General features: G+C 45.5%; 2 protein-coding genes across 4 annotated transcripts in view; both read left to right on the top strand.

The window, feature by feature from the left end:
- The window catches only part of LOC144157910 (calcium-activated chloride channel regulator 1-like), a 44,616-nt gene extending 38,057 nt beyond the window's left edge, over window positions 1–6,559 (top strand). The window contains exons 13-14 of the mRNA XM_077688626.1: window positions 3,302–3,592; window positions 5,739–6,559. Of these exons, the coding sequence (XP_077544752.1) occupies window positions 3,302–3,592; window positions 5,739–6,427 (980 nt within the window). The 3' untranslated portion in view covers window positions 6,428–6,559. The remainder of the gene's footprint in view (window positions 1–3,301; window positions 3,593–5,738) is intronic.
- A 2,059-nt stretch (window positions 6,560–8,618) lies between these two features.
- LOC144159144 (calcium-activated chloride channel regulator 1-like) overlaps window positions 8,619–26,251 on the top strand; it is a 49,581-nt gene continuing 31,948 nt past the window's right edge. Inside the window, exons 1-9 of one of the 3 annotated variants that reach the window (XM_077690449.1) lie at window positions 8,619–8,711; window positions 13,085–13,276; window positions 14,329–14,626; window positions 18,841–18,947; window positions 19,770–19,943; window positions 20,538–20,665; window positions 22,965–23,079; window positions 24,422–24,649; window positions 25,339–25,638. In XM_077690449.1, coding sequence (XP_077546575.1) covers window positions 13,121–13,276; window positions 14,329–14,626; window positions 18,841–18,947; window positions 19,770–19,943; window positions 20,538–20,665; window positions 22,965–23,079; window positions 24,422–24,649; window positions 25,339–25,638 — 1,506 coding nt within the window. In that variant the 5' untranslated portion in view covers window positions 8,619–8,711; window positions 13,085–13,120. Of the gene's footprint in view, window positions 8,712–13,081; window positions 13,277–14,328; window positions 14,627–18,840; window positions 18,948–19,769; window positions 19,944–20,537; window positions 20,666–22,964; window positions 23,110–24,421; window positions 24,650–25,338; window positions 25,639–26,251 lie in introns of all 3 variants that reach the window. The other 2 variants (XM_077690447.1, XM_077690448.1) reach the window with 2 other exon arrangements.

Genomic DNA, 26,251 nt, shown 5'->3' with positions numbered 1-26,251 from the left:
GCATTCGCTCGTACGGCTTAACCTTCTTTCCAAGTCAGGGCGTACACCTTTTCCTCAGGTACGACGGCGTTGGTGCCGCGGTGTCGTCGCAAGCAGCCTAGTGTACGGTGTGACGCCGGGCTCTGGCTTCAGGCTAGAAGGCTTCCTGGGCAATGCTTTCGGAAGCGGCTCGTCGGAAGTCGCGTTGCCTTCGTGGGTCGAGTGGGTGTGCGCCTCGCGGGCTTGCTTACCGTAGGTGCTGTTGGTGGGGTCTTTGGTGATGTGTGTTTCAGCAGAGCCTCCGTCGTCCTCCCTAGGACTGCCTCCTCGGCTGTTTCCCAAAGCGCCGTCCTCGTCGGCGACTTCGTTGACGGCTGAACCACTTTGGTTACACTCCTGGGCACTGTTTCCCTCCTCTACGAGGTTCGTGCCGCCACCTCGCATGGTGGATACAGGTGTCGGATGTGGTCCGTCCCATCGTCGTCCAGCGGCGACTTCTGCTTCTCCTTTGTCCATCAGGTTTTCCGACTTGTCGTCACACACCCGGCGACACTGGCGTACGTTGGCGGGTACTAGTTGTCATTCTGGCCGAAACGATGACAACGCGGGCAGCGCGAGAGGCGGCGTTCCTGTCGTACGTGGCCCGAACGGTGACAACGCAGGCACAGCGGAAGTAGTCCCAGTTCGTCTGCGAGGGTGTTGCCCCCGGCAATACTCAGCCGGTGGGGAACGTCGTCGGGCGTTACGCCAGCCTTGACGTTGAGCGACGGAGGGAGTGTGGTCGGACTCTTCTCACTGTACCCGGATTCGTGCCGTCAATCCCTGGTATGTCCGTTATCACCCCGAACATGGCGGAATCGCCGCGCATGATGTCGTCGCGAACATCGGAAAGCACCCAGTGCAACTTTACTGGAAGCACCTGGTTACCCCCGTCGATGACCATGCTGCGTTGGCTCTTCGCTTTCCCGTGGCGAAAAGCAACCATTTTTTCGCACTTTGCGCGTCTTTGAACGTCACCGCCCACACGTGGTTTGTTTGGAACGACCCCAACGCTATCACGCCTGGGAGCAGTTCCAAGCGTGCGAGTGTGTAGTGGAAATCTTCCACTGGATAAGTCCGCGCTTTAAAGTCGGCGCGCAAAAATACTGTTCAAGACGAACCTACCTGTTGGAGTTTGAGACCGAATATTTCGGAAATCCTGGGCTTGATTTTGAGTTGTCCCTTTTGCGTGGGTCGAGGCCGCAATGGGGGGGGGGGGGGGGGGGGGGTGGATGCTTGACATGCAACGTGCATCAATAGTTCATCTAACGTATTGTGTACTCCCAAACGCAAGAGTTTCTGCGTCGGGGTAATAACAGGTAGTCGCTAGTTTGTACGCCTTGCGTATCATTGCTTCCGCCTTGTCCTTTTCGGTCTTGTAGAGCAAGGCAGAGGGGACGGAGTAGGTGACCCTAGCGTCCCATCGTTACCGTCTGGAACAAGCACTACATCCTCATGCGCACAAAACTCTCACTAAATAACAAGAGTGCCACCTCCGAGGCATCCAAACAAACAATTTCCCCACCCACTAGAGTCCACATACTGGCCCCCACCCTGCACTTATGGATATGTCTAGGAACCATACTGCACTCCTCGCAAAGCCGCTTCTGCGAGCCTCCGGGCGCCCACTGCTACGTCATGTGGGGCTGTGATAAGAACCCCCACCTACCGCCCTTCCCCTCCCCTGATTACTGAGAGAGAGCACTGTCCAGCTCGGACCCTGTCAACCAGCTTTGGTTGGTACAGAGACCCCAAGAAGCAAGACGGACTCAAGGGGTCCTGGAATGAGGACTCTTCCCCACGGCTGACTGCTTTAGAGACACGTTTATCCCTCCTCCCCCTCAATGGACGTGTAAAAGTACAGTCATGGATAGATGAAATGCCAACACAAAAAAATCAGGCCATATCCACAGAATGAATGATGATAAGTGGGGCGAAGCTCGAGAGGGGGAGATCATCGGTAACCGTAACTCTCCCGTGAAAGTTCGCCCATTACATCATTAAGAAAGACGTAAGACTGTGTGCGTACATTGTACAAATCAACTTTTATTTTGTTCTTGTTCGTTTGTTGTTGTTGTTCTAGGGTTCGTGAGGCTGCAAGCAAGCGCTCGTATCGGCAGGCAAACCCCGATGCAGTGAGAGCTCGCGAGGCGGCTGCAAAACGCATCAAGCGAGCTCATCCCGAAGCTGCCGACGCGCGGTTTCAGCGTGACTTTCTAGACGAGATGCTTCGGCCTCTCTTTCGCGCACGGCGGGATCCTGTCATCGAGCGCGCGCTGCCGCCGCCCTGCGCGCCCTCCGCTCCGCAGCCTTGTCAACAACCACCTCCTCTATCCGGTGACTCGTTGCGAAAGAGGAAGCGCGTCAACAGCGATTGCCTTTTATAGTGTCAGTCACGTGCGAGTGACGTCATCATGACGTCACTCACATCAGCGCCACCTGCGAGTGAGTCATCGAACTAGGTGGTCACGTAGCGCCACCTGCGAGTGAGTCATCGAACTAGGCGGTCACGTAGCGCCACCTGCGAGTGAGTCATCGAACTAGGCGGTCACGTACCACGAGACACAAGGGATGGACAGACCCACGGCTTTAGGAGCTTCGCCCCTAAAATGAGAACACTCGGGAGGATTGGCCAGGAATACATTGTTGAGTCAGCCCCTTTTGGAGGTTAGAACAACGTCGTCGTCGTAGCTGGAATCACGCCACATAGCAATTGTGGCCGCTCGATTTCGCCGGGAAGTTCACTTTCTAGCGCGGCGTGGGTACGCCGCGCGCGGCTCACCCGGCGGAAAAGTGGGACGCCACTGAAGGACGTAAGCGTTCCCGAGTCCCGACTATGGCAGGAGAAAAATCCGCAATAACGTATACCAAACATTTGCGTTCGGGTAACGCTAAGCAAATTTGAGGGTTTCGTTCTGGTCGATTGATGGGTTTGCGCTCCAGTTTCTGTTATTGCATTTTGATTTTGGCGGAAGCTTTTTTCATTTTCGTTTTGCAGCTTTTCTGTTTCGATTTTGGTCGTTTTTGTTTCCCCTGAGGTCAGGCGGTGTGTGCACCCTTGTTTCCGGAGGAAAGGGGTCATAACTTTATCAAAAATAAGCGGAAAAGAGTTATTTTATCAGTAAAATTTCTAAAACAAGACATGTTTTCGCTAGGCATATAAGCCCACGGGAAAAAGGTATTTTTTTATTTTTGGTTTTTTGAGTAACCTCTTGGTTCAACCTGTAAGCACTTCAGGCTGTTCTTTTTTGCCCTTCAACCAGTGTTTTTAAAACATTTCCAGAGGCCAGCCTTGATGCTGCTTCTGCGTATCCCATGGATGACTTCATCATTGTCAACACAACCACCGAAGACACAAACAGTACCACGCCTGGAGTGTCGCAGCCCGTAGATGATTTCCAAAGGGTGGCTTCCGGAGGGTCCTTCCAGGTTACTGAGGATATTGTAGAAAACCAGGTGCCTCCCGGGGAAATCAGAGATCTTACCGTAACTGACGTGCAACCGGGAAGTAATGGGACCCTCCTCGTCCAACTCACCTGGACCTGGCCAGGAGCGCACTTGACTGCGGGAAAAGGTGAGCGCCGAAGAAACGCGTCCAAATACGTGTTTGTAAAGCAGTAATAAGCAAATTTTGCCTAAACAAACATTACATAACCATATGGCCCTGTCTCTGAAAAATCGCGCAACCTTTCCAGTGGTGGTGGAGGTAAAACTTCGTTTGATTCAAGAGAGAGAATGTTCGCTCTCGAAAGCGGTAGAAGGCCTCAGTCCCAGACTCCTGCGGCAGAGAGTATGAAGCAGACGCGTCGTAAAGCAGTAAAGTTTATTCCTACCAAATCAAGGCGGAATCGTCACACTGACTCGCAGGCACGTACGTCACGGATGAATGAAATGCGAACAAGCAACTATTGATTGATTGCTTGATCAATCGATGAATCGATTGATTGATCGATTGTTTGATTAATTGATCGATCGATTGATTGATTGATTGATTGATTGATTGATTGATTGATTGATTGATTGATTGATTGATTGATTGATTGATTGATTGATTGATTGATTGATTGATTGTGTGGGGCTTACCGCGCCGACGCTTCATAGGTGATGAGGCGTGCCGTAGTGGAGTGCTCCGGATATATTTTGACCGCCTGGAGATCTTCAATGTGCGCCGAGATCTTGAAAACACGGACATGTTCGCTTTTCCCCTACATCAGAAAAGCAGCCGTTGCGGCCGGGAATCGACCCCGCTTCCTAGTGCTCAGTACCACAACGCCTTAGCCGCTGAGCCAGCGTGGCGGATAGAGGAAAATATGAACGAGAACGCCCAGAATTAAAAAAAGTCCTCGTGGAGGTCCCATAATGCCGCAACATTGGTACATTTGGAAAGCCGGTTTTTCCCACTTCGTCACTGCAATTAAGATACGCGTCAAGTTGACTTGCATGGAAAGAAATCTCTCTAATTGTGTCCTCGTTCATACTTTTTTATTTGCGTTTTGATTTCCATGACGGCACATAAAGAGGCAAACAAAAACACGATAGACCTATTTCGGTCAAGCAGCTTACTTTTGCGGACGTACTGAGAGCTTTAGTCCTGTCATTCAAACGGCAATGGTACGGCGAGGTAGAACCAAATAACCTGAATTATATGAAGAACCACGAATCAAGACTTAGTACCTTTCTGCTGCGCCTTTACTTGAACAGTCAAAATCTAAACATATGATGTACTACTGTGGCGCGACTTCTCGGTGTAAACTTAGGACTTGTGCGAAGGCAACCGTGCTAACAGTTACAAACCATTAATAGACTTTTCAATTGATAAGAAACGTCTAAAGTAGCAACTTTCTTGCTACTCGGTGAGAATTAACTCTTAATAGTTGCTATTAGTAAGGCAACAAGGTAACCTTGTGACGTTCACACCGTTTTCGTAAGCAGTGTTCATATGAAAATTTTTAAAACCCGACGTCGCACCGTACTTTTTCGTAGCTTTATATGTTGTTTATAGAGCGTGTTATTTTATGTAAATGTTTGCTGTTGTGCAAACCAATTAATGAAAGGAAGGTATTTTTTGGGGATAAAAAGAATAGACATGCAAAATTATGGTCTAACACGTTGAAGCTGGGTAGGCACTAAGAAAACAAAACAGGGCTGCAGATGAATGTAATGGACGTAAGGCTCTGTGACATGCACTGAAAGTAAGCTTCTTGTCTTCTACAAATACAAGAGTAGTACACATTGGTCTCATTACTATAGCTGATCGGTACTACACATTCTAGTGCTCCACGTAACAAATTGAAAAGCCGGGTAACACAGTTTAGTGTTTCGGCGTGTTATTGACCTGCGTGATAGCTTTGAGTAATCAACACTTCGCCGGAACTCTGGTGGCGCAGAATTAACCGGAAGAAGTCAGAGACAAATATTTCCTGAAGTTGTCTGTATTGTCGCTATTCAAGACTATTAAGTATATCCGGCAAATTAAGCAAACCAGGTGTACCTTCGCAAATTATGTTCTGGAGTGATTATTCGTCAATAATTAAAGTAACACTTTGTTGTGGTGTGATTTTTTACCTGTAATCCTATTCATCAGTGGCATCCTAACGTGGAATTTTTTGTTACCAATAGAATAGTTACCCTTCGGAAATCGAAAATAACAACGTCCCAGGACAAATTTTTTCAGGTTTATGAGAAGCAATGTCTCACTACAGTTTTTATTTTCATTATAGTTTCTGCTATCAAGTTTCGTGCAAGTAAGGAATACACAACGCTGAAGTCAAGCTTTGACAACCAGACAGAAATTACCAACGCCAATGTTGTATTCGGAAGTCTCGACCCGCTACCGTCAGGCACCAGGCACGTCGTAACGGTCGCTCTTCCTGCCATCTTCGCCACACCTCGAAGCGACGGCGAATCCAACTGGAGTGTCTACATTGCCGCTCGTGTTACAAACAGTGACGGCCTGAGTTCCGACACTTCAAATATTGCCGTTGCCTCCTACACGCCTCCGCCCGTTACAACTACTGTGGCTACTACGACTACAACCCCGGCGACTACGACCACAATGTCCACTACGACGACACCAGCGGCTACTACGACAACCACCCCGGGCACTACGACCACAACAGTGGCCACTACGACCACACCAGCGGCTACTACGACCACAACGTCGGTCACTACAAATTACGCTAGTACCACAGAAGCTACCACGAAGGAAGCGGTCATCGCAGCACAAAGAGATGGTCAGTCGTCTAAAGTGGTCCTGCCCTTATGGGCTTGGATCCTAATTGTCGTTGCGGCAGCAGTTGCCATAGCTCTAATCGTAATCACAGTGTCTATAAAAAAAAGTGCAAATAAGCGCGGTATCTACCTTATTTTTACGAACCGCGCACAAAGACAACAAGAAACAAGGGCATAGCGTGCCACGTTGTGTACCTGTTTGAGTGACCGATGTTCATTCGTCAATGCCATCTGCTATTCTCAAGTATTTATGCAATGTTTTGGAGCTTAATAGTGTTAATAAAATACAATAATTTAAATAAAACGCTATTTTTTCACGGAGTTGAAACATTCCTGTCCTGGACGAAGGCTCACGACGCTACTGGGGCGTCCTCGACCGCTATATTGCTTGATAAAACCTCAACCACCGCTGCGACGATTCTGTAATTTTGAATCATCGCTTAGCGAAAAATAAAAAAGCTGCGCGAGAGAAGAGGACAACAAAGGGTGAGTGGGCACAGAAGGCGCAGACTAGCAATTGGTTTTTGTTTTGTGAAGAAACCCGTATGAACAAAAATGCCTTGTACGCATGCGCGAAACCCTGGGGTAAGAAATGAAGGAAAACGCGTTACGTGGAACAGTGCCTGTGACGCTAGGCATGTGCAATCAGCATTCCCATAAACAAACACAGCAAAGGCCAGCGCAGCCAAAAACACTAAACGTCACACCAGAGAGTCTTGTCAAGCAACGCCACTTCGCCACTCAGAGTGTCACAGGAGTGGAGCCTTCCCTGAAGATCACGTACGCTTTAAAAATTTCTCGCGTGCACCCATTGCATCCTTCTAACGCCTGCTAACACTTCAGCCCTGGACGTAGACTACACTTATCGACTTAAGAGTGAATGTCGAAGTTTTTGTCGGTAGAAGGGCTTAGCCGATCCAGTGTGTGGGCCAACGTACGATCACACACAACATTAATGTATTTCATAACCTCTCAACCGTTGCAGCAGAGTCAGCGCTTTGGATTTTCCCCCGGCAACCTCCGTTTCTGTTTTCCTCGAAATTGGCGCGCTCAAATAAATTGTGTAGCTTTTTGGTCATCCAAAAAACAATCTGCTATACTGCAAAATATAGAAGTAAGGGACAGGATGCATGGTCTGTCCAAATTAAAAGCCTTTATCTAGGTAAATATGGGCGAGTGCGGGATGGTTGCCTAGGTATGTCCGGCAGGACACTTCCCTATTGCTAATTTTGCGCCATTCTCTGTGATTCGCGGCGAAACCGTAACTCCTGCGGCGCTTACGACGAAACTAATAAACCGTCCCGTCCTTACTTCATGGGACACATTGCTGACGCTGTTCATTATCTCGTATTCCCTTGTCGTTATCAGCGTATCGTCATCATATCAATTGTTACTAGGTGTTTGTTATTACCCGTAGTTGTTATTACTCGCGCTATTACTCTCACCGCGGAAAACAATTACACGTACCGGAAGTATGATTCTCAGGTACGGGTGGTTGTGGTCCGGGGTGACAACAAATTCAAGAATCGAAATCATCGAGAATGAATTGATAAAAATACAGTCGCTCTATTCGGGCTTCATGTATATACCAGTTCTTTGTATAAATAGAAGAAATAAGCAATCCAGGATACATAAGTATTGCTGGTGAGTAATGAATACGAAGACATTATTTTGATTTTGAGTTCCAGCGCGGGCCATGTTTTCTATTGTAGCGGTTGAATTGGTGTGGGTTATTTTTCGAGCATATAAGTCATGTTCGCTGTAGACAGAAATAATTTGGAAGATATTCGTAAGGGCGCTGGTGGCAGCCCGTGGTATCCTAGAGACCATGAAATGGTACTTGGTGGTCCGTTACGTATTGCCAGAAGATTTAAAAAATGCACGGTGTTCTACGGTAATTTCGGGGTACGTCCAGTACGTATGTACCGTGGGCAGACCTGAGCGCAATTAGCTTGCAAAGCAGCGTATGGTACGTGCGCGTAGGGATATCAGGGGCGTCGTTGTTTAATTTGAAGTTTGTTATAAACGCATCCTCAATTCCTACCTTGATGGTTAATGCCGTGAACCTCGACCAAAATGCATCAGAGTACTAGGTGACAAATCGGCGGTATGCTGAAATTGTCGAACGGATGCCGACTGCTCTGCTGACAAAACTCGTCGAAATTGTTTTTCTGGCGCTATATCAGATACCACGCCTCGGCGCCTATTAGTCAGGTCGGCCGCAATAACTCCACAATGCCTTCTGAAAGCGACAATGGGGTACATTATCCAAACAGCTTATCAACGAGCAAGACTAACAGGAATAAAGCCGAAACGAAAGGGTTCTGAACAGCGGTCTTTATCAAGCTTTGGTCCGTTCGAGAAGAGTATTTAGGCGATGCACTAAACTGATAGAGTGCACTGAACGGCTGGGGTTCGCGCACAACAACAGCCCTGAAGGGGATAACAAACTGCCAGAAAAGGTGAGATGGCCGCTGCCTTGCTTTGCGTCTGGAACCAGACCAAACCATCCGCTTCCTGATGATCCCTCTAGACAAGACGGGAAAATTAGGTAGCTTTTGCCACAATTATCTGTTTTAATGGGAGATGTTTAGCCTATGTATAAGGAAGTATATAGTTTTTTTTTCCTGCTACCGTGAAGTGGACTGACGGTGTTTTCTATGTGTTATTTTTAAGCCTTATTCGCCTGTGCGTTTCCCTTGAATGTTAACGTTATTCCTTGGCATGTACTTCATGTTCTTCATGTTATACTTATGTACAGCATCTGTGCCGTTATGTTCTTCTACAAAAATGTGCTGTATTTCGATTGTAACCCCCCACAATCTCTCCCTATGTAATACCCACAATGGCCCTTAGGATGTTTAAATAAATATACTGGAGCGCTGAGTGCCATCTGCCTCTTTTCAAAGAGGCCCTGTAGAAAGTGGCTGAAGAACTTTAAACCTTATTGTATAATTTGATTTCCGAGAATTTTTCAAAGTCGATAATATCTCAAGGCCAGTTTCATGAAGTGCTTAACACCGCGGCTGTCGACTTCAGAAAGCTTATTTGGAAATAAATTCACGTCTGAAAATTCACAAGACATTTATGAACGTATTTAGCAATTAATCAATTTTTAAATTCCTCAACAAAGCAACCAAATGATATTTACTGCTTCAGAGTAAAAATGGGGGTGGGGTATCGCAGAAAGTAGTACCGCAGTGAAGCAGTACCGGGGAGGAGGGGAACGCAGTAGTGCTGAATGGATACAAAAAATGTAACTAAAAGGAGCTATCTTAACGGATTGATGCAAACGCATGTTTATCAAACCAATGAGCGAAACCAGAAAACATTGAAAGCATTTCACATTAAACAATTTCAAAAGATGTTGTCTCAAGTTTATTTAGAAAACATATTGCACAAACAAGATAATAAACACAAGATTTTTGAACGCGCCCATACAAATAAAAATGAAATGTAAGATGGAATATTTCTTTACTTCATCAATAAGAAACAAAGCGGAATATTATCCGTAAAAATGAAATATGAAATACGTTTCCCAATTAAGGGAAAAGAGGGTTTGGTTGGAGGAACGTTAGCGTTTCTGGGGGAAAAAGTCGGTAAATGTGGAGGGTAAAATCGGTAAACAGAAAACAGTGTTCTTAGTGTGCAAAGGCGATGCAGGTTTTGTATATAGTTCGCTCAAACTTAACAATTCTAGCCTTAAGCCAGGAGGGGGGGGCAGAGATGCGGAGTTATTGCGATGACGTAACTCATCCTAATGTCAAAGGACACTGAAGTGTAAACGTTGTTTAGCTTAGTTCGAAAGTGTTCTAGGTAGTAAGAAAAGGTTTCAATTCAAGGCGCACAGCGTGGTTTATTGAGATTAGAAAGGTTCAATGATTCGATAGTTTAAAACAAAATACGGCGTTTCCAAAGTTATCAGACAATCTCCTTGGACAATCGCCTTGGTAAAGCCCAGGATGGTCTTGTAAGGCCTTCCTTTGGTTTGAATAAAAATAAATCATCATTTTTCGCCATAGCTTTTCTTTCGAAGTCTTTTTGTGAGAGTCAATAGACAATGTTCTTAGGTTATCAAGAACAAAAACCAAACAGCTTCGGGCTGTGGAATTAAATTTAGGAACATGTTTCGAACTGAACTGCGCCAATAGGTTTTTATCCCTCATCGAACACTCGCAAGATTAAACGTGATCGAGAGATAGCTTCCCCTGCTTTTATCAGCTTTTTTTTTTCAGAAGCAGTATTATTTCATTGCGTTCAAGCTATTCTGGAAAAGTTCCACTTCTGGACATCAGGTTAACAGGTAAAACACATCACAATAGATCGCACATTTCTTTAAGTTAACTGGCACTACCAAGGCTGGCAGTATTTATCCGGAGAGGTAGTCCTGAGATAAGAAATCGTAGCCTGCACTTTGACGCACTTTGTTGGAAAATAGAAAACACACAGTGGCCCGTTTTGTTGTTTAGGCAGGCGTTACGCGGCTAGTACAGTGGTTGCCGGTGGAAGCTAAGAATCGAAAGCGTTGGATATGTCGCTGTTTTAATTAAACATTTACTGCAGTAGCGTATTTTAAGAATGCTATAATTAGCGTTTTTGTTTAGGAAAGTGTTTAAAGAAGAAACGCGGTATTCTTTAACAATATTATCGGCTTGTATGGTGATGTTTTCAAGTTAGTTCTTGTTTTCCCGCGGAAAAAAGAACATTATTGTGTGACTGTTGCAGCACTTTTGAAGAAACAATAAACAGATGCAATTTGCTCTTTCACTACAGGGTGCGTTTTATGCATAAGCTTTAGCGTGAACTCGGTGTTGGAAAAAAGCTCAGCGCCGAAGCCCATTTATTTCAGAGGGTACTATTTATCATAACTCAAGTTGATAAGTCATTACTGATTATTTTACGGAAAAAAGACTGCTCATCTGCCCACGAGTAAATAAAAGTTCATTTTGTGCTAGCAATGCTGTCAGAAAACAATTCTGTTCGAAAGCGGATTTTGAGGGCGGTGGGTATCTCTTAGAGTGGAAAGAGCAAAACTAAGGGTATTCTGACAATGGTCGGTGACGTAACAACCTCCGATGAAAGCGTGAGGTGGACACAAATTGGTAAAGGCAGGATCAGTGGTTGAACCCGCTCCAGCGTCGTGGGTTTAAGATTCAAAAGCATGCGCATCAAAACACTTTACTAATTGGTTTTGCATGAAGAATTGCGATTTACGATATAAATGTCAATTTCTTTAACTGAAATTATGCCTCGTGAAACGCGAAAAGCGACCGCCATCGTTTGTCAACAGGAGTGACCACAAAATGGCCGCTGGTGGAGCCAGCAAATGCACGGCTCAAAACACATTTCAGCTCATGTGGGATATACGCACGGTTAACCAGAGTATGACCCAAATGCGCTAATCGTTGCTACAGTAAAACATCAGATAAATTCAACTGCTGCGCCTTTCTGTTTGTTCTTTTTTACTTAATTGCACACTGAAGAGCTTTTGCATGTTTTTAATTGATGCGACTACCATCCGATGTGTACTCCAGACGCACAAGTGTATTCAATAGTAAACCAAGCACGGGTTGAAAAATTCAGGAGAGTTTTCCTGCCGTGTCCCTAGCCAGCAGCGTTGAAGGGACTTTTTATCAGAGTCCCTCCTTCTGGTAAGCAATTTAGGCATAGTAGAATAAACATGTTAATTTCATGAATCCGTGCTGTGTCTACTTTTGATTGCACCTGTACGCGTCTCTATTGGTCCGCATCGTAGGCTTAACTTTATAAGTGTATTAATAACAGAAATATATTCACAGAGATTTTCACGAATAGTTAATTATAACCCGTTCATTTTACGTATAACAAAAAGAAATAGACGAGAAAGGAGAAACATTTTCATTTAAGGCTTACGTTTCCCCACGAGAGCCTTTATGCGTTGCGACATGTAATAGCGCACATACCGCACGCATTAAAAACACGTGAAGAAAAAATCAATGAGGATTTTGCGAGTGTTCCTTCCCCCGAAGCTACACCACTGTCTAGTCGTATCACGTAAATCCACCGAGCAGTGACACCACAAAATGTCTTTTACAAAAATGGATATCTACCGATTCTCCTTTCAAAGAAGGAAATATTGTATAGATTAAAATGTTATTTCACAAATTTTATCTGCAATTTTTATACAAAGGCTGTTATTAGACGACAGATTGTATGAGCCATGTAGATACCTTTTGTAATAGGGACGTGTTGAAGATAATCACTAGTAAACCCCAATAACACCGGTGCAATGCGTGAGTACGGAGCTATGGATCATTTATAAACGATTTTTGAAATGTTTGCACATGTATGGACTATTACTCTTTTCTTAAAACTAGCGTTACACGAAGCAATGAAGTAATGAGCAGTAATAACGTCTTGCATAATTAGGATGACAGTGTTAATGTAAACAGTGATAAAAAGCGTTTTAGTGCTGCTTAGTCTGCTTGGAAAAATCAGCATCTCACCGAGCGTTGCTTTAATATAGACTATTACCTTTCTGTTCGGACTCTAAATACAACAAAAATTAGTTCCTATTACTGCAGAGAAATAACAACCCCATATTTCTTCATACATGGGTAATTTATACCCATATGTACAAGCCGATTGATTTCCTTGATCGCTTCCTTACATCGCCGTCCCAGTTGAATAAATTTTAAATTGTTGCACTACCTGAGTAATAGGCATAACTACTAACCGAACAGTCAGCAGGATTCAAAATTATGCACCTAATTCTACTTTTAGCGTCGTCTGATTATTCTGGTTGTGAACTTTTCTGGCTTCCTTTACATGGTTCTGGCGCCACAACATCAAGCAGCTCACGGCCTCCTCGTCTCCTCCCAGCTGGAGCGCAATGGGAAGGATGCTGGTCGTCGCGAGTGCGTTGCTCTGTTTTATATCCACTGCGTCATCCGTACAAATCGACCTCAGAGATGGTGGCTACAAAGACATCAAGGTCTCCATCAGCAAGGACATTCCTTACGATGAGACTACCGTTGAAAATGTCAAGGTGAGCACAGTACTCGCATTCTGCGAGGAACTCGTGTGATGCAAAGACCACATTTCGAGCTTTGTCTGTATATGACGCCGCGTGACTCGTGTGGCGTTGCGAGCGTTAGACGTGTGGGCGCGTTGAGCGATGGGGAACATCCGTGCATACGCACCCATAATGGAACTGGAAAAGGCAATGCATCCCATATTTAGATAGGTACAACAATCGTCAAAATTTACCGCCCAGAATAAAGCAATGTAATATGAAATAATGAACACTGAGTAAGAGTTGAACTACCCTAAACGCTGGCGATACGTGGGTAGAGACAAGCTGGGGATATGGGGCCTTAACCATAAGTCCAATTCACTGGGATTAAGAACATGCAATAGAGCAGAACACGCGCCATATGTTTTTGGTGCCTCCCTCTGGTAATCCGTCTTTGCATGTTGCAGCACGTCAAGTATTCTTCCAAAAGTAGTACCGGAAATGAGACCAGTGCATCGGTAAAGCTTGAAAATATTCGGCAGCTCTGCGCGGGCTCACAAAGCAGCTTCGCGCCAGTTCTACTACGCCTCGCAATCCACTTACACACCAAAAATTACATAACGAAATAAAGGCAGGTTGCAACCGCCAAGCGACGGGTGTAGATTAAACAAAAGGCGGAGATTCTGTGATGTCCCGGTAGTTTTTATCCTTCCAGTACAGTGCGGATGAGAAGTGACACATTTAGTCAATCACGCCTCCAAAGCTTTGAATTTAGCCCCATGCCTTATTTTTGATATTCTGATAGCGTTCAGAATGCAGGCTTTATTAGCTGGCAAGTAGGCGACTTTGTCTCAATTCTGGTTTTGTTCGGGCTGCCAAAAGGCTTTCGTGTAGATATCAAGATGGAACAGCGGTATAACGGGGCACACAAAAAGACGACAGACTCTTGTTAGCGCTGTGTTAGCGCTGTTCTACCCTGACATGCTCCAAGTTACCCTACTTCAAATCTGCTTTCGCGTAGCGCACCGGAAATCGAGGCACGTGATTATCGTGCTCTACTTTTCGAATCTTTCTAAAACGTGCAGGAACTGTTCGGGTCTTCAAGTGAGTTCCTTCATCGGGCAACAAACGGGCGCGTGTATTTTAAGCAAGTGATCATCGAACTACCCAACACGTGGCCCAAGAGATCCAGTGCACGGCCACTGTCCCAGAGTTCGTTCGAGAAGAGCGACGTGCGCGTCGAGGTTCCCACCAAAGCACGCGGCGACATGCCGTTCACCCAGCAACCGAAGCCTTGCGGCCACCCAGGAGATTTTATCCAACTCACACCAGGATTCTTGGCCCTGACACAAAATGCTACGGCACGGAAGACGCTGAACCCAGGCAAGTTCGAATTTCCCGCGGTTTGTGGCTTTTATGCTTTTGTTTGAATTCAACACGTGCAACATGGTTTTTCACCTTTTTTAGCTTGTGGATCGAAGTAATCTTTTTAAGAGTGCTTCTATTTGCTTTTTTTGCTAAGTTCTCTTTCATATCGTAGACGCTCTTTGATTACAAAAGAGTGGCAGGGGTCACCGGCAATACGTTCATCTTACAAAGTGGAGACGAAAGCACGTTCATCCTCGCTTACTTGTGTATCTCCTTCCCTCCGTCACCAAAAATAAGCGCCCCAACCAGCCACCCATAATTGATAGGCCTATGTTGAGCCTTAGCCTTTCGTAATGAACACTTTAGGCCTAACGACGGCCCAACCAACGTCATGCTCATTGTACGTCAAGCTTCGGGTGAATGTTGACGACGTAACACCTCAAAGCCAAACAGTGGGCTGCAACGTGTTCTAAAGTCAAAATGCAAGTTGAGCTATATTGATGGATTAGCTTACCGAGAACATGAACATGCCAATCTTATGCGTAGCCTTTTTAAAAATAAGGTAGAAAATAGCCGAAACGTGAAGACAGGTGCCATCGCCACCGGCTAAACGGCGCAACATGCATCGGAGGTGGTTAAAACGTCTGGCGTGCGCTCCGTTTCTCCTCGGCTGCCGCTAGATACCGCTACCAATCCGTACTTGTTGCGGTGATACCGCTTTCGTGGAAACGTGCGAGCTGCGCACGAGCAGTTGGTTCAGTACCAACATTCACTGGCCCTAAAATGGACAATATGCTTTTCTGCAACACAGCGTCGATACTGATCACAAATTTCATGGAGGAACAATTCGCTTAGTGGTCCGGAGTTGCAAACAACGTCCGGGAGTTCGGGAAAGCACGACTGACGACTGGTTTGACCGAAACCGACCAAACCGCTGAGTACGTAGTAGCGTTGCATTGGTTCGCGTCATACCATTCTACGCCCCGGCTGCCTCACTTCCCTCCGGTTTATCGTAACAACAGCGACCGCATTCGCTGTTTGTTTCGCGTTTGATCAGCGTTTGTTAGCGGTATCTGGGCAATTAAAGCATCTTTCAGCACCGAATCAACGCTAAAACGGCTATGGGAATGTCACACTTTGTTTTGAAACCACTCGCTTGGTTGCATTTATTGTCTCTATCATGTCCGGCGCAGAACGCTGCACTAGTTGTTGTTCTCAGTGCGTGTTCCGTTTATCTTCACTGCTGCGACTCAGTAACATCGTCATCCACCCTTGTGTGGGGTATACTTAGGCCTAACGTTTGGGCAGCCTTACTATTAAGATGGGAAGGTGCCTAGCAACGTCAAACTCGTTTTGTATCAAGCTACACACACCGGTTGACGACATCAGGCTTCAAACGAAATCATTAGCTTTAACATCTGGTATACACCGGCTGTTGCAGCTACTACCCTACAAGGACGGCTGTTGTTTCCCCCTTGGTGTGATAGCACCATTTTCGGACAGGCGCTGGCTGGAATCGCGGCATATCCGCGTTCATATTAAAAGGTTTTGCAAAAAAACCTGGTGAAAGATGTGGTAAAAATTTTTGAAAAAACTGCCTCACTCCATAGCCACAGTTTGATATTAACGGCAATTTCTTGGTTTCTGCATGCATCTGCCCCGCCGTTATTGACCCTCACTTCGTGTTTGTAACATGTATACGCGCGTGTGAATACCCGGTCCGCCGTAATTTTGTCAGCATTAAACCTTTTAAAAAGCAAAGTTATCCGTCTCAACAGTTCTATTTAAAAGCCACAACCAGCTCCGTGCCCATGTTAGACGTAAGTCTACAAACGAATGTTCCACACGCATGCCCTACGATCCTTTCACAAAGTAATCACGTAGGTAAAGGTTCACGAATTGCTCTACTTAGCCTTCCTGCTTGTCTTGAGAAGGACCCGTTCCGGACGTGAGCTTTCGCCACAGGGTCCCACTCCTGATCTGACATCCTTGGAGCGGAAGTGGGAACGTGGTGGCCCCGATTCGCTGGTTCACGGCAGGAGTCCCTTGCAACCACCACGTCCGCGTCCGCGTGGCTGTATCTGTCATCCCCTGTAGCGTATTAGCGACCCCAGGTTCCGTTTCATGGCATGAAAACATTGCAGACTAACAAAAGCGACTTCCTAAATCATGTTTGCACCGCAACGTAGCCATGCTGCTTTGCTTGGTTTTTTTTTTTTTTCGTTCCAGCGTCCAACATCCGTATTTCACCGATGTATAGGATGCATGAGTACCCATAGGAGGATCGTTTCGATTTGCTGAAAATTCCAAAAGCAATGTAAACGCGTAATCACGCCCCTTTTGAGCAGACGCCCCAAAGGAGGATAAACCGTATTTTTATCAAAAAAAAAAATTGGTCGCCATCACGCCCTGCGAAAGTGGATGTCCAGCGAAGCTTTTGTAGACCACAACACATGCTGGTTTGGAAGACAGAGAGAGACAACTTTATTATGCAACAATGTGAGAGAGGTTCCTCAGTCCAGGAGCCCAGGTGCTGACAACCTCAGTAAAGCGACTGATCAGGTAACACATATGATTCGTCGCATCACCAACCGACGCCAAGGCATGAAAGAAACGGATACTCTTCGGCTCGCTCAGGCATTTGTCATCTCCGGCCTCACTCACGCCGCGCCCAGCTGATGTGTCCCAGCTGATGTGGGAGGGTACGAAATGTTCCTTGTCGTCTCGGCTTGTCACTTACGTTCGACTTCCCTGGCGGCAAAGGATCTGCGCTTCCCTCAAATGATGTCCGACCCCCTTTTCGCGAGCAGCTGCAAACTTTGTCTTGACCGGTAACACATAAGGGGTCACAATTCTCACAGGCGCCTTATGAACTACCGCGCGGTTTCGAATGTTGTCTTGTTTTTTATACGAATACTGAACTCTGTGCTGTATGCCTAATTGCAAGGAAAGATTGCGCTGGGCTTCTCTTGCGGCAAAATGCTAGGTTCTGCCTAGCTTAATGCATGTGCTCGGCGTATTCGGCGAGAACTGTTGGATATTCCCTGTAATTTTTGTTTACAACACAAAATTTTCCAACCAACGAGAGGCTAACAGCTTCGCTGTGGAAAGTCAATTTAAGTGAGCCGTAGGTTAGCAAAGAGGAATTCACTTGAGGTCTAAAAGGCTCGAGCGCCTTTGTGCAGCGTTCATGCATGGCTTAATGCGAGTTGTCTGGTTTCGGAAAACCATACAAATAAAATGATATTCATAGGCATTTTGTTGCAAACAACTGAACAATAACTCAGTAAGAATACAAAGTTCGTCAAAAACAATTTGGACTGCATCAAGACACGAAGGCCAAATTTTTTTGTCTGGTTCTTTCGTGCTTCTTCGCACTGCTGCCGAGAACGTGGTTTACTTCCTTCAGAGCCGAATGCCTCTTTCCTGGAAAGCAGGGCGGAAATTGCTTTTGACGAATCAACCAACGCAGTGAGAATGTCTTGCTCAAGTATGATCGACGGTTTTTGGCGAGGTGCTTATTTTGCGGTGGTTTTTAACTTGTCTCATCTGGCAGAACAGTAATATTCGGATCGTGTATTCTGTGGTTGTCTAGCCTAACGACTGCACGCATCTATAACCATTCTGCCGAGCAAAGGCTTCAAAATGTTGTAGGCGATCGGTTGCAGTATACACGATTTTTTGGCGAGAGAGAGTAGGACTATAGCACAGCGGCCACACAGACGTGTACCTGCTCTCTGCTCCAAATCAGAGCTTCCTTGTAGGGCTCAAAATCAGAGCTCACCCTGTAACGTAAAAAAAATGGCAAGAGTGAGAATTCTCCCTCAGATGACGTGACCTACACTAGCCTGTGGAAGATTGCGACGACTCCTTGCCTCTGCATAGTATTTATCGTCGAAGGCCTACCGATGGAAACTTGAACTTACGCATGACTTCGGCTCTCCAGTTTTGAGCCCACACATTTCTTTTTCCGCGACCATAACATTTTAGTAGCTGGGGATAAGCGAGACATTGAGAGACATGGGAGGCAGCCCTTACCAGCTCATTTCTCGAAGATCAGCTATGTCTGATCTAGAGAGCCATGGTGGGAGCCGTTGCATCCGGAGCCCTGGACGTCGGGCCCCAACCATGAACTACCTCTCAACTTTTCACCCCTGTCCCCTTCCCCTTTCTTCTCACAATAAAAGTTCTACTGCTACTACTACCTTATGCCATCACGCACTTTACAGCTTACGTGTTCGTGCACGAATGGGCCCATTTGCGGTACGGCGTGTTCGATGAATATGGAAGCCTCGGAGACAAGAAGTACCCCCTCACCTATTGCCACAATGGGATGGTGAGTAAAACATCTGAGCCACGTCGTTTAATTAGAATACCAAACGCATGCGCGATACGCGAATTATTGCTGGAAAAAGACATTCGAAGGGAAAACCAGCACGGGGAAAAAGTCACGACGACTGTGAAGGATCTGAATTGAGACGAAGAAAATTAAGCGAAGTAAAAGCAGTCGAAGAATAACTCTACTGTGAAATAACTGCGTACCCCGCCGTGACATAAAAAAAGCCCAAGTGTACACCTATTAACTGATTAGTGGAATTGCAAAATAATTTCAAAATAAAGTAGTTGGGAATATATTATGTTAGAAGCAGCTCTTGTAGATCTTTTTCATGCGGCCGACGGAGGAACGAAGTGCGTATAAAATATTGCCGAAAATGTTTAGTCAGAACTCCGGAAATAGCCCTAAACTATTATTATTAGCTCTCATTTTCACTAGCGACCGAAATGCCAGCACATCCGGGAACTTTTTAATGTTATCGTGGAAGCCAGGTCAAGCAAGTTCATGTCTCCTGACAGAAGAGCGAGCTGAAAGGGAACTGCCTCGAGGAAACACGCACGTGCGCACAAGCCTGAGGTACCCAATTTCCCCGATTGCAAAATGAACGCTTCAAGTGCTATGGTTTCCAGCGGATAGCAAACGGTGGCGCCATTGGTGCTGTAGATAGAACATTAAATCTTGCCTACGAAGCTAATCTGGGCGCGAAGGGAGAAGATGTTGGCGCATGAAATATTTTTGGTGGTGCGTATTGGCGTTCCTACACGACGCACATCTTTTCATTTCCTTCCTTTGTTACACCTAACTGGCTACTGCTCTCCTCAGGTTAGACTCAACGCCTGCTCGGAAAGGATAGGCTTCGTGGCTAGAACTTCAAAAGGCGGAAAATGCAGGATGGACAACAAATGTCGGTTCATGGAGGACTGCGTGGTCACCATGCGCCAACCTGCAGGGACACCCGTCGAGTCTTCCGTTATGTTCATGCCCTACATCGCAAATGTGAGAGTACTTCTGTGTTTTTTTATATGTCCGTAATCTGTGCGCGCTTCGATAAGGCAGAGCCCTGACGAACAAAACTCGCACACGAACAATTTTGCAGTCAGTGAAACAGAAGAAAAACGTTTTGTTTAGCCGTTAGGAAGATGAATAAGAAATAATTGTCTTGCTTGGATGCGTGGCATTTCTCTAATGTTGGGTGTTCATTTAAACTGGGCCCAAGGCGAAGAGCAGTCGAGAGCAACAAAAATTTTTCTCAAATTGACCGCTACCACTTATGAGGTACAGAAGCAGCTCAGGACAAACTTTTTGCCGTCCATTTTGTCAGGATAAAATTGAAGGCTAAATTATTTTTATAATAAAATTTTAAGTCGTTACTAAAACATTAAGACCATGCGAGTTCTCGATGCGAGGTTACTGGAGACCAAGTACAAGCTGCGACTTCTTTTGGGGCGGGTTTGTAACTTGCAAAAATTTTTATTCCTATTTTATCTTAGGCAATGTTTCTGACCATTCGATATCCATTTACTATCAGAAAACGGCAACTCACTGTGAAGCTGTTGGTTTTTTTTTTTTGTTATTTCACTATTTTGTCAGGTAAGCCAGTTCTGTGACCAGAACAGTGGACCTCGTCACCATAATCCATTCGCCCCTAACAAGCAGAACGCCCTGTGCCAAGAGAGGTCGACGTGGCAAGTGATCAGCGCGAACGCTGACTTCAAAAGGTACGTGAACGTCCGTGAGTACGGTACGTAATCCAGCAGGCCGAATTATACGTACATTTGAATTGTGACTATAATTACGCGGCATTTTCTGTACGCTGTTAGCATTGCTTTGAAGATATGTGACTGCGCTATCAGGAAGGGTACATGAAGCTTTTATTGTGCAGTTTGTAGCTTTATAAAGTGCGAGAAGGAGTCATGTTTAGTTTTGATATTATCAGTGGCGAGCTGACGTCCGACTGAGAGTTACAACCTAATGTAGGGAGAAATGTCACCTTCGTTCCGAACCTGTAGATATAAAACAATATCGTCGGTAAATAAACTTATGCGCGACAAAATATGTACAGAAATCTCATTTACAAAAAACAAATTGTCGCCAATCCACCCTGTGAGTGTGGTTGGTCGAAGCAAAGCTGTAAACCGCACCCACAATGATTACCCATGCGACGTCACTGAAATTACCTCACGTCGCTCTACAAATAGCGAATCCAGATAGAAGTGAAATGCACTTAACCACACGCTTTATTACTTCGAAGAGATATTCTTGGTAAGGATAAATCAATGCATTATGTATGAACGGTGGTTGGTTGAGTTGTATTGGTGTAGCACATGAGTGGAAACTTTTTTGAAAAAATTGACCCCGTATCTGCACCTTTCGTTGCAAATGTCGTCAAAAGACGATAGTCTCTATCGGCTTTTGCGAAGTAAATGCCTCCCTTCGCTTTCCCGCTCACCTCTCATGTTGTTCCTCTTGCGTCGCGCTCCTCCCAAGGTAAGGCCGCCAAAGGTTTGGTTAAATCATTTTAAATTTCCCGCGTTCCACTGCTCCAAACCGGGTGTCGCGATGCGAACGCTGGTGTACGGCGAAGACGTGCGTTAATCGAGGCGCCCTACTTCAGCGTTTATAGAACCCCGTTTCCCTACTCCACGTGCGTCGCAAGCAGAACGTGGAACCTATCTAGTGGAACCTTGAGTAACTTTTGCCGGTTGATTTCTTAAAATTGCGCCAGAAGCTATAGTGGCGCGGGCGACAGCAGGCGACGGCGGAGTGAATTCTTTTTCTGCAGTTGATGAAGTATTTAATTTCGCAGAAGTCAAGCATGTTTGATTTTTTTATAAAGGAACACTGCAAATATCACTTCTGTATTGATTTGTTGTCTCATATTTGCGTAATGTCTTGTTCTTCTTCAACAATGTTGACAAGTATGAACGTTACACCGGACATAGACGGGAAGATTTAGCTGTGACTATATAAGACTGTTGCGCAGGCATTGCTTTGCTTTGGCCGGGTGGCTGAATCGAGTCACAGACATACAGACAGACCAAAATTTCTGGGTTTAAGTAGCCCAAGAAAGACTCTCGTCTTTAAAAATAAAAGGAAACTATACCCGGTGTCAGACGATCTCATTCCTCCGTCTCTGCCGCCGCGGACCGACGCGACGAGATCGGTGGCCGAGACGCAAGAGGAGGCGGTGGAGGACGAGGAGCGGGATGAGAGACAGGAGGAGGTGGAAATACTTCTTTTCAGATTTATGAACGGACCAGAGTGCGGCCCAGGGCAGTGGTTCCTTCTTCACTGGAGCCCATATGCAGTCCGCGCCGCCTGTGCTCTGTCCACAGCTGAAGCTGGGTAGGCAGAGAGAAGCTGGACAGCAGCATCGCCCATTGCTCTTGTTCGGTAGTTGACGGAAAGAGAGGAGGGGGCTCAGGGCTAAAATCGCACACCCCGATTATGGGGCAGAGTGTTGCTACTTCTTAGCAAATTTTACATTCAGCGACGTAGCGATTCGGGTGCAGTAAGTGAAGACGCGTCGGGTGGGAGAAGGAGCCGGATTGTATGAACCGTATGGCCGTACGGTAGTTTGTTGTTCTCTGGAAAGGTCAGGGTAAGGCGAAGGTAGGGTCTGTCTCTGAAGGCGATAATGCTGGGTTATGTCCCTGGACGAGACAATGGGAGTAAATTATGTAAAAGAAAAGGGAAATTGGCGCAGCACATGATGCCATAAATAATGTTGAAAACGGCGTTGGCGTCATTTGATTTCCCAAAGCGTCGATTGGACACAGTGCGCCTGGCTTAGCATCTTTACATGTAACAAGACACAACCAACAACAACTGTTTCCAACCATTACTGCCAATCCATTCAGTCGAGGAGAGTCGTAACATTTATCAGGCAACTCCCTACGTTTTCAAACAAATCATACAACCGCTCATTTTGTTCGCGTTGTTTAAAAGAAAAAGAGGTGTTATTTAACGTGTAAGTGACCCAGCCACAATCAATGTTTTTTAATTTCGTCTTCCCAGTCTACCCAGGCCGGATATGTCGAAGAAGATTCAAGTTACATTCGAGGAGGAACAACAGAAAGAAGACCTTGCCCAGCGCGTCGTACTTGTCCTGGATGTATCCGGAAGCATGAAGGTAAGCATTAGTTTACTCACACCTCACAATGTGCGTATCAAACTATATTTAAATAAAAAGAGTTGGGGGAACCATGAAGCTGGCTGTGGAAAAGCCAAAATATACATGAATGCTAAATTATATACTCTAGTAAATATTCCGCATTTCCATTCTTCGAACTTCGAACAGGCAGAGTTTCAGCCGTGGCAAATACAAACCGATAATGATTATTCTGGACAAGACTGTACGATAATGAAGTAAGGGCGGCGTATACTTCTACTGGGGCGCCCAAAACTATTTAAATTAAAAGCCCCTTTCATGCCCGCTATAGATGTCGCGATACAAGGGGATGAAAGAAAAATCAAAGGCACCTAATATCGAACTACAGGCACCTGCGGTGGAATACAACATCTATGTGCTCTCTCAGAAATTATGTACTAAACATTTTCCGACGTGTGGGGAAACTGTCCCCTTCATAACCGAATATCCAAAGTGAAACTAGTTTAACAGGGATGGGTGCGGAGGCGAGGATTTTTTTTGCGAATTGTGCTCATATAGTTATTATTTAAACTTGGGCGGCTTCGCAAAGAACTTGACTGCTGGATCTAAAATTTTCGCCCCTATGTGCCGCTTCTCGCGCGCGTTTCAGCTTGAACACACAACCTTAACTCGTTCACCAGATCAACTCTTTCTGAAGTTACAGTGCAACCGTTTTATGAAATGGATATAGGGAACGCAAAAAACCTTTTGGGTGAAGAGTAGCTTCGCGAGAACCCTCGGCAGACAAGTATAGGCAGTTTGCGTTACGAAAAGTTCAATAGCACAGCACCAGTGTTAGGCCATGTTGAACTATCTTCTGGCCTTGACTCTACACCCACACGAATTTTTCCTCCCAATGATAACTTTGCAAGAAAAATACGCGCAACACACAAGCACTTTTCGGCGCTTAGACGTAAAATACTGTCGGTATAGTTTGATGTCTACCTGCTTGTGCGCTGACGCTCAACGTGAACCTTTTCTAGTGTTATGGAAGCTATCCTCATTTTACTCATATGCAAGAAGCAATTGCAAAGATGGTTTGTTACGAATGTATTAATAAAATGATAGCCTTATGTATATGCTAGTCGGTTGGTTGATGACTCGCCTACGTACTTGCTCTTGCTCTTTTGCACACAGTTAAGGCTTGCGCCAATAATCCCACTCTCCCGTCTGTACCTCTCACCACTTTCGCTTAGTGCGAGGAGTGGCTGGCGGACTGACGCGCTCAAATCCAGATACGGCTGGCTCAACGGGAGTAGTTGGCCTTCAGGTCCTAGGGGCACCATGTGTTAATAAAGTTGACTCTCTCTCTTCACTCATGCAGAGTCACGACCGGCTGGAATTCCTGAAAGAGGCCGCAACCCGCTACATCAAAGACATCCAAGACAGCTCTCAACGACTGGCCATAGTTACCTTCAGTACAAAAGCAACCGTGCTTCACCCGCTCATGCCAGTGAATATAAACACACGACGAGGGTTTTTAGACAAGATAGCAGGCCTACGTACTGACGCATCCACCTGCATCGGATGCGGCCTAGAAAAGGCCCTCGAGGTAGGCTGATAATTGAAACTGGGCACGACTTTCCTCAGTGCTGTGCTTTCGTAGCATTTATTCTTTCGAGTAAGAGAGCTATGACGTAAACGTTTCCTGCGAGTCACGGAGCAGATAGCCTTCAATTTATATGTAACGGTAAGCAAGCAATGTTTTTTTGATTTTGCTTCACACTTTTTGGTGCGACGCTGACTGAACAGAAACGTTAACAGAAAACTTGCAATACCCTACATCTACAATAACCATGAGCCATGAAATCCTGAGCTCACTGTGGCGTATTACGTTCTTCTGCGCTTGCGTTGCGCTATATCGAGATAGACGCGGTGTCCTAATTGTCTCCAAACTTTTACATCGAACGTAACAAACTTTTACATCGAACGTAACAAAGGACGACTTTTTCGAATCGTTATTTATGGCCGACAGCCTGGCGCTATTCAGCCATCCACATTTTAAAGCGCAAGAAACAAATGGTGTCTGTCCGCGTTTGTTCGATCAACGACTGGAAAGGCTGAGGGATACCCAGCTATCATGTTTAAAAAATGCCGAGGCTTCTGGCATAGACTCTATATTAAGTTTTGATTATAAAAAACCGCTGTAAGAAAAATAAAATTTAAATATGAAGTTAAGATCTTTTTTTGTATTTCTAGCAGATAAAAACTAGAGATGCCTATTTGTTTGAATTGTTGCAGCTGCTTAACACCCCGAGCGAGGTTCCAGAGGGAGCCATCATCATCCTCATGAGCGATGGCGAAGAAAACGTTCGCCCGGACATTAAAGCTGTAAAGCCTAAGGTCGAGAAAGCGAAAGTCACGGTCAACACGGTGGCGCTTGGTGCCACGGCAGACCACAAGCTTGAGGAACTCGCTATTGCAACAAAGGCAAAGGCTTACGCATACCAGGACCTCCAGGGAAACCTTGCTCTGGAATTGGAAACAGCCTTCATTGAGGCCACGACTGCGCAAGTGGACCATATTCAGCGGCCGCAAACGGTATGCGTCCTATATTATATATATATATATATATATATATATATATATATATATATATATATATATATATATATATATATATATATATATATATATATATATGTGTGTGTGTGTGTGTGTGTGTGTGTGTGTGTGTGTGTGTGTGTGGGTTCTAGTTTGTATTGCAGTTCGGCGGATGTGTTTTCCAAAAATCGAGGGTGATGTAGAGGGGCAAATAAATATCCAATTTAAATGAAAACGGGACGCAAGAGAGGGCAGTGGGGAGGCTAAAGGCCGCTTTGCTTCAGGCAGCTCCGGGTTCTCTTCATGATGAAGGCTGCCAGGCTGTTGAGCTCCTTTATTCGGGTTGGTGTTGACAGCACTTGCTATTTAAACTATTTCTTGTCTGGGTAGTCAATACGACGTAGTATCGCTCCTACATGGCTGTACAGCTATCACAGAGGGAAAAACATACGCGTTGTTACAGGCGCAACGTGTGAGCCACCTTTTTATCAAGCCAACTTTATCTCGTGAATTTTAAAGGTTACGTAAGAAAAATGGCTGTGACTGCCACTAAAACAAAAATACACAACTTTACGGGAGCACACATGTTTAAATGTCATGAAGAATTCAT

This window comes from Haemaphysalis longicornis, unplaced genomic scaffold (genome assembly GCF_048455015.1).
Source record: "Haemaphysalis longicornis isolate Haplotype H1 unplaced genomic scaffold, Haemaphysalis longicornis Haplotype H1 scaffold_10, whole genome shotgun sequence".
Lineage (NCBI taxonomy): Eukaryota > Metazoa > Arthropoda > Arachnida > Ixodida > Ixodidae > Haemaphysalis > Haemaphysalis longicornis.
Note: the sequence above shows the minus strand (reverse complement) of the source record. Positions and strands in the feature narration are given on the sequence as shown.